The sequence below is a fragment of the Anomaloglossus baeobatrachus genome, chromosome 3 (genome assembly GCF_048569485.1).
Source record: "Anomaloglossus baeobatrachus isolate aAnoBae1 chromosome 3, aAnoBae1.hap1, whole genome shotgun sequence".
NCBI lineage: Eukaryota > Metazoa > Chordata > Amphibia > Anura > Aromobatidae > Anomaloglossus > Anomaloglossus baeobatrachus.
This window is the reverse complement of record NC_134355.1, coordinates 258,764,462-258,779,533: the sequence shown is the minus strand read 5'-3', so window position 1 is coordinate 258,779,533 and position 15,072 is coordinate 258,764,462. Positions and strand designations below refer to the sequence as shown.

The following is a 15,072-nucleotide window of genomic DNA, read 5'->3' as shown; positions in this document are numbered from 1 at the left end:
TTGTTGCCTTCCCCAGGGGCTGTTGTCCACACCAGGGGTTGGAGCCAGGCGGTTGGTCTCCACTCACCAAGGAGGAGGGAAAACACAGGCAGTGAGAGTTAAGCTAAGGAAGTGGAAGGAGGAAAGTAGTAGAGAGGAGAAAAGTGACAGCAAAGAGCCTGAAGTTGGTCCGGGTGTGTGGCCCGGACAGGACAGCAAGGTTGGCAGGATGTGGTGACCGTCTGCAGTGGAGGCCGATTGGAGTCTGCCGTAAGGACCGTGGACGGGTGGTGACCCGGCCGTACCGGACCGGTATACAAAGAGAAGACAGCACCATTGGCAGGGGCCTTTCGGATCCCGGCAAGGCTTGGTTTCGCCGTGAATTTGCCAAATCCGTTAGTGAAGGGGACCTCAGGGTTTCCAAACAGCCAAGTCACGATAGAAGGCAACCGTCCAACCGTGAAGGGGAGACACCGCCACCGCCAAGGGCAACCGTCTCCCAGGGCCAGCGCCTGTGGGCAAAAGGGTCTCCTCCGGCCCATATCCAGGTCGGGGAGCGGGTTACCGGTGGGAAACCATCACTACCAACACTGAACTTAGGTGCAGGGAGAGACAGTCATCACTAACCTGCAGGGAGGAACAACCGCAGCCGTCCGAGGGACCCGTCCATCCAGCCACTTGTTTTACCGTGAACTGTGTCATCATCATTGGGCTGAGTGAGTACCTCCGTGCCGTGCGGAACAGCGCTGCCCCTGCGACCCTGCACCTCATCAGGCCCCGCTACCCGCCTGTCATCCATCTCTACCCCATCACCGGGCCCCGGGACAACCAACCCCCCTACCCACGGAGGGGAGAAATAACAACAAAGCTGCTCCCTGTCACAGGCTCCCGGGATACCCGTCCAGAGCAGCGGTGGTGTCCAGACAATCACCACAACCGTGGGTGGCGTCACGGACAATATCCCCAAAACCCAAACCACCCCTTTTCACTCACGGGTGAGGAGTGCCGCTCGAGCCTCCGGGATCCGGCCATCGCTCGAGCCACCGAGCAGCAGCAGCCGTAGAGCAGCGGCAGCCGGACCCGAGCAGTGGGAGAGCGCAGCGTCCCCTCCTCCACCCGCGACAATTCCAGCTTGGGACTGGTGTGGAGGGTAAAGTGGATGAGGATGCGCAGGAGGAGGAGGAGGCTGAGGAGCATGACATTCCGGAGCTGTAGAGTGTGGGTGAAACACTGACTGAGGTAGGGCCTGCAAACCTTGGTGTGGGAAGGACGTGTTACGTCCCTCGCTCAGACTGGGTCCCAGCTTCCACAATATTAACCCAGTGTGACGTCAACGAGATGTAGCGGCCTTGCCCACATGCACTTGTCCACGTGCCTGTGGTTAGGTGGACTTTGGGTGAAACAGCGTTGTTCAGGGCACGTGTGATGTTTTGTGACACGTGGTTATGCAATGCGGCGACGGCACACCGGGAAAAATAGTGGCAGCTGGGGACCGAGTAACGTGGGACAGCTGCCACCATCAGGTCGCGGAATGCTTCTGTCTCAACCAGCCTAAAAGGCAACATTTCCAGCGCAAGCAGTCGCGAAATGTTAGCATTTAGAAGTGTGGCATGTGGGGCGTTGTCAGTGTATTTGCGCCTGCGTTCAAAGGTTTGCTGAATGGATAACTGAACGCTGCGCTGGGACAAGGACGTGCTTGATGATGGTGTTATTTCTGCGTGGGCAACGCAGAGGTGCAGGGCCGGAGGAGGCTTGTTCGCGGGCAGCATGGACAGGGGATTGGCTCGCATGCACAACAAGCGAAGATGTAGCAGTGACATCAGCAAGCACTGCTCCTCGACTCTGTTGTACATCCCACAAAGTCGGGTGCTTGGCTGACATGTGCCTGATCATTCTGGTGGTGGTCAGGCTGCTAGTTTTGGTACCCCTGCTGATGCTGGCACGGCAGGTGTTGCAAATGGCCTTTTTAGAATCATCTGGAGCCAACTTAAAAAACTGCCAGACTCGGGAAGACCTAACATTTGTACAGGCACCTTGTGTCGTGTTGTTCCGGGGAACAGTTGCCTGACGTCTGCCTGGGGCCACCACCCTGCTTCTTACTGCCTGTTGGGATGCTACGCCTCCCTCCCCCTGTGCACTGCTGTCCTCGCTCTGCATATCCTCCTGCCAGGTTGGGTCAGTTACTGGATCAGCCACCACGTCGTCTTCGTCTTCCGCACCCTGCTCCTCCTGACTTCCTGACAATTGTGTCTCATCATCGTCCACCCCTTGTTGAGACACGTTGCCAACTTCGTGAGAAAATGGCTGCTGAAATATTTGGGCATCTGTACATACGATCTCCTCATGACCCACTTCAACAGGAGCTGGCGAGAGGCCAGAATGTGTGATTGGAAACGTGAACGAACAGCTCTTCCGAGTGTCCAAGTGTGGGATCAGTAATGTCCGTGGACGTGTACTCGGCCTGGTGGTAGGAAGGAGGATCAGGTTCCAAAATGTGCGGTGCAGTATCACGGCTACTGACACTTGACCGTGTGGAAGACAGAGTGTTTGTGGTGGTGCCAATCTGACTGGAAGCATTATCCGCTATCCAACTAACAACCTGTTGACACTGGTCTTGGTTCAAGAGCGGTGTACTGCTGCGGTCCCCAAGAATTTGGGACAGGATGTGCGAGCGAGTAGATGTGGCCCTTTGTTGTGGCGAAATTAGAGCTTGCACACGACCTCGGTCTCTGCCTGCACCACCATCACGTCCACTTCCTTGTTCGTTGACAACGCCCTTGCGCATTTTGCAATGCTGTGCTGATGTGTATTCACTAGACTTGTGCGTTATATCCAAGTTTTTGCAAAATGCACACAAGTGCAGCGGAAAGCTGCCACCAACAGGCACACACGTGCGGTTTTTAAATGCAAGCACGGAGGCACTAAGAACCTAACAGGTCTCTATCCAGGGACAACGTGGAGCCTCCCAATTTTTGGCTGCCCTGCCTAAGGGCTATACTACAATAGACCCACTTCTTTACAATGGGCACTTCAGGTTTACAGGCCCTCATGCACGTCTCTATCCAGGGACAACGTGGAGCCTCCCAATTTTTGGCTGCCCTGCCAAAGGGCTATACTACAATAGACCCACTTCCTTCCAATGGGCACTTCAGGTTTACAGGCCCTCATGCACGTCTCTATCCAGGGACAACGTGGAGCCTCCCAATTTTTGGCTGCCCTGCCTAAGGACTATACTACAATAGACCCACTTCCTTACAATGGGCACTGCAGGTTTCCAGGCCCTCATGCACGTCTCTATCCAGGGACAACGTGGAGCCTCCCAATTTTTGGCTGCCCTGCCAAAGGGCTATACTACAATAGACCCACTTCCTTACAATGGGCACTTCAGGTTTCCAGGCCCTCATGCACGTCTCTATCCAGGGACAACGTGGAGCCTCCCAATTTTTGGCTGCCCTGCCAAAGGGCTATACTACAATAGACCCACTTCCTTACAATGGGCACTTCAGGTTTCCAGGCCCTCATGCACGTCTCTATCCAGGGACAACGTGGAGCCTCCCAATTTTTGCCTGCCCTGCCAAAGGGCTATACTACAATAGACCCACTTCCTTACAATGGGCACTTCAAGTTTACAGGCCCTCATGCACGTCTCTATCCAGGGACAATGTGGAGCCTCTCAATTTTTGGCTGCCCTGCCAAAGGGCTATACTATAATACACCCACTTCCTTACAATGGGCACTTCAGGTTTACAGGCCCTCATGCACGTCTCTATGCAGGGGCATTGGTGAACCTCACAATTTTGGACTGCCCTGGCAAAGGAAAATACTACAAAGACTCACTTCCTCAAAATGGGCACATTAGACTCAAGAGGCCTTCATGTACGTCTCTTCTCAGGGACATCGGAGTGCCACACAATGTTTTCACGTAAAATCTTTCATGTATTAATCTCAAAAAGTAACATACACCAGCTCTATCTCACTATTGGGTATGTGCCCTTAACATTTCTGCCATGAAAAATCATTTTGGGGTCATTTTGGAAGGTTTTCTGGTGAGTCCGTAAAAATGGCGTGAAACGCGGACAAAATTGTTCACAGCTGTGACTTTTGAGTGATAAATGCTTCAAGGGGTCTTCCCCATGCTGTTGCCATGTCATTTGAGCACTCTTCTGAGACTTTTGTGACATTTTTAGGGTTTCTCCATGCTGCCGGGGGGTCATTTCACAAAAATACTCGGGTCTCCCATAGGATAACATTGGGCTCGTTGCTCGGCCCGAGTACACGAGTATCTTGGGATGCTCGGCCCGAGCTTCGAGCACCCGAGCTTTTTAGTACTCCCTCATCACTAATACTTACCCGTCCATACGACCTCAATGTGAGCGGCGAACGTCCACTTCCTGGAGTGGGAGGGACGTTCGGCGTCACATCGATGTCACGCGGCAGCCGGCCAATAGAAGCGGAGGGGCGGAGATGAGCGGGACGTAAACATCCTGCCCACCTCTTTCCTTCCACATTGCCGGCTTGAGCCATGAGACGCAGGTAAGATCTGTTTAATGTTCCTGGGTGTCACACACTGCGATGTGTGCTGCCTCGGGAACATTGAACAACCCAACGTGCAATTCGTCAGGATTCAACGACGTGTATGCGATGAACGTTTTAACGTTCAATCGCACGTACCTGTCACACACTACAATGTACTTACGATGCCGGATGTGCGTCACTTACGACGTGACCCCGCCGACACATCGTAAGATATATTGTAGCATGTAAAGCAGACTTAAGGCCCTGTGCGCACTGGAAAATGGAATTTTCTCAAGAAAATTCCGCAGGTATTCAAAGATTACTGCATCCGCGGTAAAAAAACCGCCGCAAACCGCACCCGAAAACCGCATGCGGTTTGCCGCGGTTTGCTGCGGTTTTACCGCGGCATTGTTCGCGGTTTTGCCGCGTGCGGGTTGGTATGTGCTTTATTGCATTCAATTAAATAAAGCACATTGAAAAAAAAAAAAGTCATTTCATTCTGAGATAGAGAAATAGACAGAAAAATAGATAGAAGAATACATAGATAGACAGACAGAGGGATAGATAGAAGGATAGATAGAGTCCCTGTGAGCACACTCTGCATTTCTCACAGTCGGCAGTGAGTTCACATTACCGGCCGTGGGAAATGCCCTGTGGTTACCTCTGCTGTCTCGCTGCGAGGCTGCATTCAGCAGTGTCTGTGTCAGTCGCGGCTGGATGCAAGCATCGCAGGACGCCGGGGCTGTGGATTACGTCGGAGCTTTGTTTCGGAGGGGGGGTGGGGTAATAAAAGGGTGAACGAGGCTTATTTGTGTTTTATTTAAAATAAAGGATTTTTCGGTGTGTGTTTTTTCACTTTACTTACGGGTTGGTCATGTCAGCTGTCACATACAGTTAGGTCCAGAAATATTTGGACAGTGACACAATTTTCGCGAGTTGGGCTCTGCATGCCACCACATTGGATTTGAAATGAAATCTCTACAACAGAATTCAAGTGCAGATTGTAACGTTTAATTTGAAGGTTTGAACAAAAATATCTGATAGAAATTGTAGGAATTGTATACATTTCTTTACAAACACTCCACATTTTAGGAGGTCAAAAGTAATTGGACAAATAAACCAAACCCAAACAAAATATTTTTATTTTCAATATTTTATTGCAAATCCTTTGGAGGCAATCACTGCCTTAAGTCTGGAACCCATGGACATCACCAAACGCTGGGTTTCCTCCTTCTTAATGCTTTGCCAGGCATTTACAGCCGCAGCCTTCAGGTCTTGCTTGTTTGTGGGTCTTTCCGTCTTAAGTCTGGATTTGAGCAAGTGAAATACATGCTCAATTGGGTTAAGATCTGGTGATTGACTTGGCCATTGCAGAATGTTCCACTTTTTTGCACTCATGAACTCCCGGGTAGCTTTGGCTGTATGCTTGGGGTCATTGTCCATCTGTACTATGAAGCGCCGTCCGATCAACTTTGCGGCATTTGGCTGAATCTGGGCTGAAAGTATATCCCGGTACACTTCAGAATTCATCCGGCTACTCTTGTCTGCTGTTATGTCATCAATAAACACAAGTGACCCAGTGCCATTGAAAGCCATGCATGCCCATGCCATCACGTTGCCTCCACCATGTTTTACAGAGGATGTGGTGTGCCTTGGATCATGTGCCGTTCCCTTTCTTCTCCAAACTTTTTTCTTCCCATCATTCTGGTACAGGTTGATCTTTGTCTCATCTGTCCATAGACTGCTTTTCCAGAACTGAGCTGGCTTCATGAGGTGTTTTTCAGCAAATTTAACTCTGGCCTGTCTATTTTTGGAATTGATGAATGGTTTGCATCTAGATGTGAACCCTTTGTATTTACTTTCATGGAGTCTTCTCTTTACTGTTGACTTAGAGACAGATACACCTACTTCACTGAGAGTGTTCTGGACTTCAGTTGATGTTGTGAACGGGTTCTTCTTCACCAAAGAAAGTATGCGGCGATCATCCACCACTTTGTCATCCGTGGACGCCCAGGCCTTTTTGAGTTCCCAAGCTCACCAGTCAATTCCTTTTTTTTCACAATGTACCCGACTGTTGATTTTGCTACTCCAAGCATGTCTGCTATCTCTCTGATGGATTTATTCTTTTTTTTCAGCCTCAGGATGTTCTGCTTCACCTCAATTGAGAGTTCCTTAGACCGCATGTTGTCTGGTCACAGCAACAGCTTCCAAATGCAAAACCACACACATGTAATCAACCACAGACCTTTTAACTACTTCATTGATTACAGGTTAACGAGGGAGATGCCTTCAGAGTTAATTGCAGCCCTTAGAGTCCCTTGTCCAATTACTTTTGGTCCCTTGAAAAAGAGGAGGCTATGCATTACAGAGCTATGATTCCTAAACCCTTTCTCCGATTTGGATGTGAAAACTCTCATATTGCAGCTGGGAGTGTGCACTTTCAGCCCATATTATATATATATAATTGTATTTCTGAACATGTTTTTGTAAACAGCTAAAATAACAAAACTTGTGTCACTGTCCAAATATTTCTGGACCTAACTGTAGACGCTGCCATGATCAAGCCTGGAGTTAATGGCGGTGATCCGCCACCATTAACTCCTTGTATTACCTTGACTGCCACTGCTACAGCAAGAAGAGCCGTGGACACTCCGGTACTGCCGCATAATGCATGCGACAGTGCCGGGACAGCTGCGGCTGATATTCTCGGCTGCGGGAGGTAGGCGGGGGACATTAACCCTGCCCCCCGTCCTCCCCAGCCTGAGAATACCGGGCCGCCGCTGTGTGCTTACCTCGGCTGGACGGTAAATATACAGCGGAGCCCACGTGCTTTGTTTTCTATATTTCCGTTTGCTTTCTATGTGTGTTCTATGTGTCTGTGTCTGTGTTCTATGTCTGTGATGTCTGTGTGTGTCTGTGATCTGTATGTGTGTTTACTCTCTGCTCTGCTTCCTCTTCCTGTAATGACATCACTTCCCTGCAAAACCGCAGGCAAGCGATGTACATTACCGGAGGTAAACCGTGAAATACCGGAGGGATAACGTAGGAAAACGCAGTGAACCGCACAGAATTTGCTGCCTGCGTTATTCCCTGCGGGATTTCACGATTACATTGGAGTCAATGGCGTGAAATCCCGCAGCGACGTGCGGAAAAGAATTGACATGCAATTGTTTTTGCTGTGGGAATCCCGCAGCAAAACATGCAGCTGTCAAAATCTGCATAGTGCGCACAGGATTTTTTTTTCCCATAGGTTTTGCTGGTGATTCACTGCAGAGATGTTATGAACATTTTCTGCAGCGAAACATGCAGCAAAACCGCAGAAAATCCGCGGCAAAATCTGGCAAGTGCGCAAGTGAGGAAGTAGACGGAGATGTCTCAGAAACGCGTAGAACTGTGAAATAAAGGAAATCTTTTCATCTACAGCATCTGTGGTTTTTAGCACGGCATTTAAACCGGTTTGCTGCTGAATGTGGGTACTCCCAGGGCTGTTGGTGGTTGCAGTAATGATATTGGGCCCTCCGCAGGTAGAGCCGTGCCTGGGAGATGTGAAGGGCAATAATGGAGAACACACAAGGTTGTAATGAACAGTCTCTACTTACTCCGACCCGTGGAAGACTGGTTTAGGTCCCATAGAGTATCAGTGCCAATGTAGTGACCCAGGTTGCTCTGTCCCCGGCACTCTCTGTTGGTTGGGTCCCCGTAGCATGGAGCGTTTGGGGCCCGAATGTCCCTTTTGGGGTTCTAGTCTCCTTCTCCGTACGGTGGGCAGTGTGGACCCTGTGGGGAGGTAAGTGTCCAAACCCTGATCCTAGTTTACTGCTGATGCCCCCGGATTATTTGTTTCGGTGAAGTCCATGAAGGTGTCCTCACCGTGCAGGTGATTATCAAGCCGTGAAGAACTGGCACCTGATCTAGGGCCCTGTGCCCCATGCATGCTCTGGTCCCAGCGGTACTTGTCCGTACCCTCCCTGGTGACCTCTATCCTGTCACGTCACACAGACCCAGCTCGAGCACGTCCGCACACCTCTCTTTGTGCCACTGTTCTTTCTGTCCCCTCCCACCAGGCTGGCTAACCCCTGGACTCGTTCCTACCTGTAGGCGACCATCCCCTTACTTGATTAACCCTGTATTCCCGCTGTGGAGTGGAGAAGTAGGATTTTGATTGTGCTTTGATAGTATCGGCACTGGTACTCCAGGTCCCAGGGGATAGGTCCTGAATTCCCAAGAGGATGCAGTTCCTTGTAATGCCCTGAGTGGCTCAGGGGCGCTACAATGTGAATTGGGTTTGCTCTATTTTGATGCATTAAATGTGGCAGGTCTTTGCTGCAGCAAAAATGCATTGTGCATTGTGGCCACAACCTGTTGATGCAGTTTATAATTAACATCATAACTTTAAAGTATCTATTTGCACATTCTCCTAACACTGTATTTTACTAAACTAGATGAAAACACATTTAGATGATCAATTATTAAACATAATGTAATAACTGCTAAACCTTAACTGTTGTTATAGGAACTTATAACTTTGTAGGGTTTAGTGTACATGGAGCCCTTGAGATTTTCCATTGCCTACATTCAGGAGGTGCACGCTTTTGTATATGTCTCATAGGCTGTCTAATCAATGATGAATATGTTGGATAATGTACTTATACAACGTGCAAGTTCTGACTTTTGGATCTTTTTCAGTCTAGCATGACCAGTATCAACAGTGTAGGTACTGATGTGGGCAGTGTTGACAATGGCAGTGTAACTGGAGAAATCGAAATTGCAATTTCATATAACCTGAAGACCTGCACACTGGAGATCTCAATCAAAGCATGTAAAAACTTAGCTCATGGGGAAGAGAAGAAGAAGAAATGTAATCCGTAAGCAGTATAATTACACTATACATATTGCCAAATGTTCCCTAATTGAATATTTCTATAAATGAACTATATTAGTATAGAACAAGTCAATAATTGTTACAATTAAAGCTTTTAGTAGAGATTAGCAAATCAATTTGATGCATCAATGAGAGAAGGATCAGGTATGGCTTCTGGCGAGGCTATTTTCCCCATAATGTCTGTAGCACCGACAGCCAGGAGGAACTATCATGCCCTGTATTAAATTTGAAAACGGAAATTTAGTAGCCATTTTTTGGCGAATCTAGATAGTGAGAGGACATCACTACTTACAGTTTAGGAGAATACTTATGCTTAGATAAATAATGACAAGCAGAAGGTAGTAATCTTTGAACTTTTACTTTCAGGCTCCATATCTCACCATCCAATACAGCTTTGAGTGTGAGACTACCTTCATTTTATAGATAATCACATTGGCCACCTCGTGCATAAATTTGACATGCACATATTTAGCATATGACTAGCTATGCAGATTCTTGTTATGTTACTGCATTGTTATTATTTTGCTCCTGGTGTTTTGAAAAATGTTTTTTCTTCCTACTATACTAAATATTATATACAAGAAGGTGGCCCAATTCTAACGTATCGGGTAGTCTAGAATGTGTATGTAGGTTAGCAGATTGAATAATAAGGTAATGAATGGACTGGATGGGTTAGTTTTAATTTAGTATTCTTATAATTGTTTATTGGTTTTAAAATTACAAACAACAGAAGGAACAGTTTTAATAGATGAGTCTAATGTTTAATGATGTCCATGACTTGTAATGAAAGAAGGCCATGAACAGTGTAAAGTTAAGTAAAAATATGCTCATGCTGTGATGTGGCCCAATGCTGGTATGTGCCCCCATCATGGTTCAGCCACCATCCTGACATGCGCCCCCATCCTGCGGGGTAAGGGCGCTTTCACACTTGCGTTCAGCGCAATACGCTGCTATGGAGAATTGACTTGTATTGACGACGCACTATAACGCAAGTGTCTGCGTTGCATCTGCTAGACAACGCTGAGTCGTTATTTTGATGCAGCGTTGGGCGGAGGGAACGCTACTGTCGCGGGCAGGGGGGTGCGCTGCTCGACCGCGCTCGCGGCTCGGGTCCGGCTGCTGCTGCTCGGTGGCTCGAGCGGTGGGCCGGAGCCGGGGACTCGAGCGGCGCCCCTCGCCCGTGGGTGAAAGGGGTTGGTTTTGTTTGGGAATTTGGTTTGTGACGCCACCCACGGGTCGTGGTGAGGTTGTGGCACCACCGCTGCTGGTGACGGGGTTCCCGGGAGCATTGTTAGGGAGCAGCTGGGATGTTTTCCCCTCCGTGGGTAGGGGTTGGTGGTTCCGGGGCCCGGTAAGGTGGAGGGAGGAATGCAGGGTAGGTGAGGTGCAGAGTCGCGGGGGCAGTGCGGTGCCAGAGGGCACAGTGGTACTCACTCAGCCAATGATGAATACAGAGTCTCCGGTAAAACAAATGGCTGGATGGACGGGTCCCGCAGCCGGCTGCTGTAGTTACTCCCGGTAGGTTGGTGGTGGCTGCCTTTCCCTGCACCTGGTATGTGTCTTCGGTTCCGATGGCTTCCCACCGGTAACCCGCTCCCCAGCTTGGATGTGTGCCGGAGGAGCCCCTTTTGCCCGCAGGCTCTGGCCCTGGGAGCTCTAGCTCTGGCGGTAGCTGCCTCTCCCTGTTCGGTTTGGACGGTTGCCTTCAATCGGGTCTTGATTGCTAGGAAACCCCGGAGGTTCCCGTAGCTAACGGATTTGACCGGTTTAACGGCGACTCCTAGCTTGGTCGGGGTCCGCAGGCCCTGTCGGTTTGTGCTGGCTTCTCTTCGCTCCCCGGTTCGGTACCGGTGGGCCACCGCCCAGCCCCGGCCCTACGGTTCCACGTCGATAGGCCACTCCTGCAGACGGCCACCACCGTCTGCCAACCTTGCTGTATGTGCCCGGACCACGTACCCGGACACGGTCAGTCTGCTCTCCTCAACTACCACTTCTCGCTCCTATACTGAACTGAACTCAACTCCCTTCCTTTCCCGCCTCCAGGACTGTGAACTCCTCAGTGGGTGGGGCCAACCGCCTGGCTCCACCCCACCTGGTGTGGACATCAGCCCCTGGAGGGAGGCAACAAGGATTTGTGTGTGGGGTGTGTTGTTGCAGTACCTATGACGTCCTGGCTTGTCCAGGGCGCCACACTACATGTAGCATTTTTTGGGTCGTTAAAATAACGCCAAGGTGTCTAATGATTCTCTCTCTCTCTCTCTCTCTCTCTCTCTCTCATAGATTTACAAAATACTAACAAAATAATAAAACATAAAATTTAGATTTCTGGAGCAAAACAGTAACAATGCAGTGACATGACAAGAATCTGCATAACTAATCATATGCTAAATAGCTGTAAGTCAAATTTATGTATGTGATAGCCAAGATAATTGTCCATAAAATGAAGGTACTTTCACACTCCAATCCATAGTAGATGATGAGCTATGGATTCCGAAAGTCAAAAGCTTAAAACATAGTTGCCCTTTTTCTTGTCACTGTATGTAGAATCAAGGTATAAAAGTGTTTTTATGGTGTGGTTTTTTTTTTCTTTATTTTAGGTATGTTAAGACCTATTTACTTCCAGATAAATCTCCAATCAGTAAAATGAAAACGAGTGTTAAGAAAAATACTGTTGATCCATCATTTAACGAGTGTTTAAAGGTAAGTTGCACAAATAAGAGAACTTGTAACACGTGAGCTTTTCTGATGTTTTTGTCATCCATTATTTATGGAACTGTGTTAGTAAGCTGTAGGTCCAGGACAGGTCATTGTGTGATGCCATTTTTATTGGGTGAGTAGATAAAAGAAGAAAACTTTCAATATATCTTAGAACATTTCCCCACTAATTCCCTACTAATTATGTAAGAAGTAATTTATTCTTGGAATACTCCAGAATTGTATATGTGTTGTGTTTTATCATCCGTGATATTAACAACGCAATCTGGCACACAACACCTCGAAATGGTGACTAGTGTAGACTAAAGTCTTTCTGGATACTTTTTCCTGGATTCATCAAAACCGGTGTTGTTGACATCGGTCTTGATGAGAGGGCTTGGTGAAGTCAAAGGTGCCTGATTCATTAAGAGGCACACACCTCTTAAATAATCAGGCATATCTTAAAAGCAATGTCCACCTCCATGCACCTCACCACACATCTTACTCCACTGAGAATGGACTACGACTTCTGGCCTAAGGCACTCCAAAGCTGTTCATTAACTAAATGATGGGCATTGCACCCGTCTATTCCACCCTCTCTGCACCAGCTTTGCTTATGTTGGTGGAGCTAACTAAAACTGGCATGAAAACGCCAAAAATTGCAAATTCTTTGCCCAACCTCACATTACAGAAGTAATATGGGACTTTTCAAAGGGTTTTACGTTTCTAATGTAAACACTGTTACACTAGCGAGACCCACTGCCACATGAATTGGGCTTACCCTGGAGGGATGGTGACTAAGTGCCTGCCCGGTTTTCACTAAAGCCTCTGATGGTGAGGATGGACTGGGCTGCCGGGGGACACTAGGTACCACTTGAGGACAACCCCCAATACTGCAGCAGTTGACCCAAACATCAGGGAACGCACGTATTAAGGGTAGTGAAGATTGGCAGGACAGAGTTAATTCAGGAAATAGACTATGCGGGCTGGCGAAAACAGGTTATGTTCTAGTACACGGACAGGCAGGACGTGTTCTGGAGCTGGAGACAGGCAGCAGGACAGGTACAGGTACTGGATGAAGAAAAAGGATGAAGTCCAGCACAAGGTTCTTTCTTGTAAAAATATTTCTTATTCTTTATTCAAAAAAAATCATATGTGCAGAGATAAAACATGACCCAGGTCATGTTAGTGAAAAGTTAAATCAATTGTATACTTATGCTAATTCTAACAGGGGAGGGGATAACTATGAATACCCCCCAGCTATTATCTGATCCTTAGTTGCTGTCACTCAAGAAGCTGCTGATTTGATAAACTTTACTAGACATAAAAAAAATTCCAGTTTTTCATTTTCTATATATAATTTTATGCTAAATCCATTATACACTCTGAGCTAAGAAATTGGAAGTACTTTCACAAATAAGGTACAAAAACACTTTATTGAATCATATATCACACAAATTCACATTTACAGTCAGGGCCAGAAATATTTGGACAGTGACACAAGTTTTGTTCTTTTAGCTGTTTACAAAAACATGTTCAGAAATACAATTATATATATATAATATGGGCTGGAAGTGCACACTCCCAGCTGCAATATGAGAGTTTTCACATCCAAATCGGAGAAAGGGTTTAGGAATCATAGCTCTGTAATGCATAGCCTCCTCTTTTTCAAGGGACCAAAAGTAATTGGACAAGGGACTCTAAGGGCTGCAATTAACTCTGAAGGCGTCTCCCTCGTTAACCTGTAATCAATGAAGTAGTTAAAAGGTCTGGGGTTGATTACAGGTGTGTGGTTTTGCATTTGGAAGCTGTTGCTGTGACCAGACAACATGTGGTCTAAGGAACTCTCAATTGAGGTGAAGCAGAACATCCTGAGGCTGAAAAAAAAGAAAAAATCCATCAGCGAGATAGCAGACAGACATGCTTGGAGTAGCAAAATCAACAGTCGGGTACATTCTGAGAAAAAAGGAATTGACTGGTGAGCTTGAGAACTCAAAAAGGCCTGGGCGTCCACGGATGACAACAGTGGTGGATGATCACCGCATACTTTCTTTGGTGAAGAAGAACCCGTTTACAACATCAACTCAAGTCCAGAACACTCTCAGTGAAGTAGGTGTATCTGTCTCTAAGTCAACAGTAAAGAGAAGACTCCATGAAAGTAAATACAAAGGGTTCACATCTAGATGCAAACCATTCATCAATTCCAAAAATAGACAGGCCAGAGTTAAATTTGCTGAAAAACACCTCATGAAGCCAGCTCAGTTCTGGAAAAGTATTCTATGGACAGATGAGACAAAGATCAACCTGTACCAGAATGATGGGAAGAAAAAAGGTTGGAGAAGAAAGGGAACGGCACATGATCCAAGGCACACCACATCCTCTGTAAAACATGGTGGAGGCAACGTGATGGCATGGGCATGCATGACTTTCAATGGCACTGGGTCACTTGTGTTTATTGATGACATAACAGCAGACAAGAGTAGCCGGATGAATTCTGCAGCGTACCGGGATATACTTTCAGCCCAGATTCAGCCAAATGCCGCAAAGTTGATCGGACGGCGCTTCATAGTACAGATGGACAATGACCCCAAGCATACAGCCAAAGCTACCCAGGAGTTCATGAGTGCAAAAAAGTGGAACATTCTGCAATGGCCAAGTCAATCACCAGATCTTAACCCAATTGAGCATGCATTTCACTTGCTCAAATCCAGACTTAAGACGGAAAGACCCACAAACAAGCAAGACCTGAAGGCTGCAGCTGTAAAGGCCTGGCAAAGCATTAAGAAGGAGGAAACCCAGCGTTTGGTGATGTCCATGGGTTCCAGACTTAAGGCAGTGATTGCCTCCAAAGGATTCGCAACAAAATATTGAAAATAAAAATATTTTGTTTGGGTTTGGTTTATTTGTCCAATTACTTTTGACCTCCTAAAATGTGGAGTGTTTGTAAAGAAATGTGTACAATTCCTACAATTTCTATCAGATATTTTTGTTCAAACCTTCAA

General features: G+C 47.5%; 1 protein-coding gene across 2 annotated transcripts in view; it reads left to right on the top strand.

Annotated features, from left to right (window-relative positions):
- The window catches only part of SYTL3 (synaptotagmin like 3), a 232,743-nt gene that overhangs the window by 186,495 nt on the left and 31,176 nt on the right, over window positions 1–15,072 (top strand). For both annotated transcript variants that reach the window (XM_075338237.1, XM_075338238.1), the window contains exons 10-11: window positions 9,181–9,359; window positions 11,974–12,076. In XM_075338237.1, coding sequence (XP_075194352.1) covers window positions 9,181–9,359; window positions 11,974–12,076 — 282 coding nt within the window. The remainder of the gene's footprint in view (window positions 1–9,180; window positions 9,360–11,973; window positions 12,077–15,072) is intronic.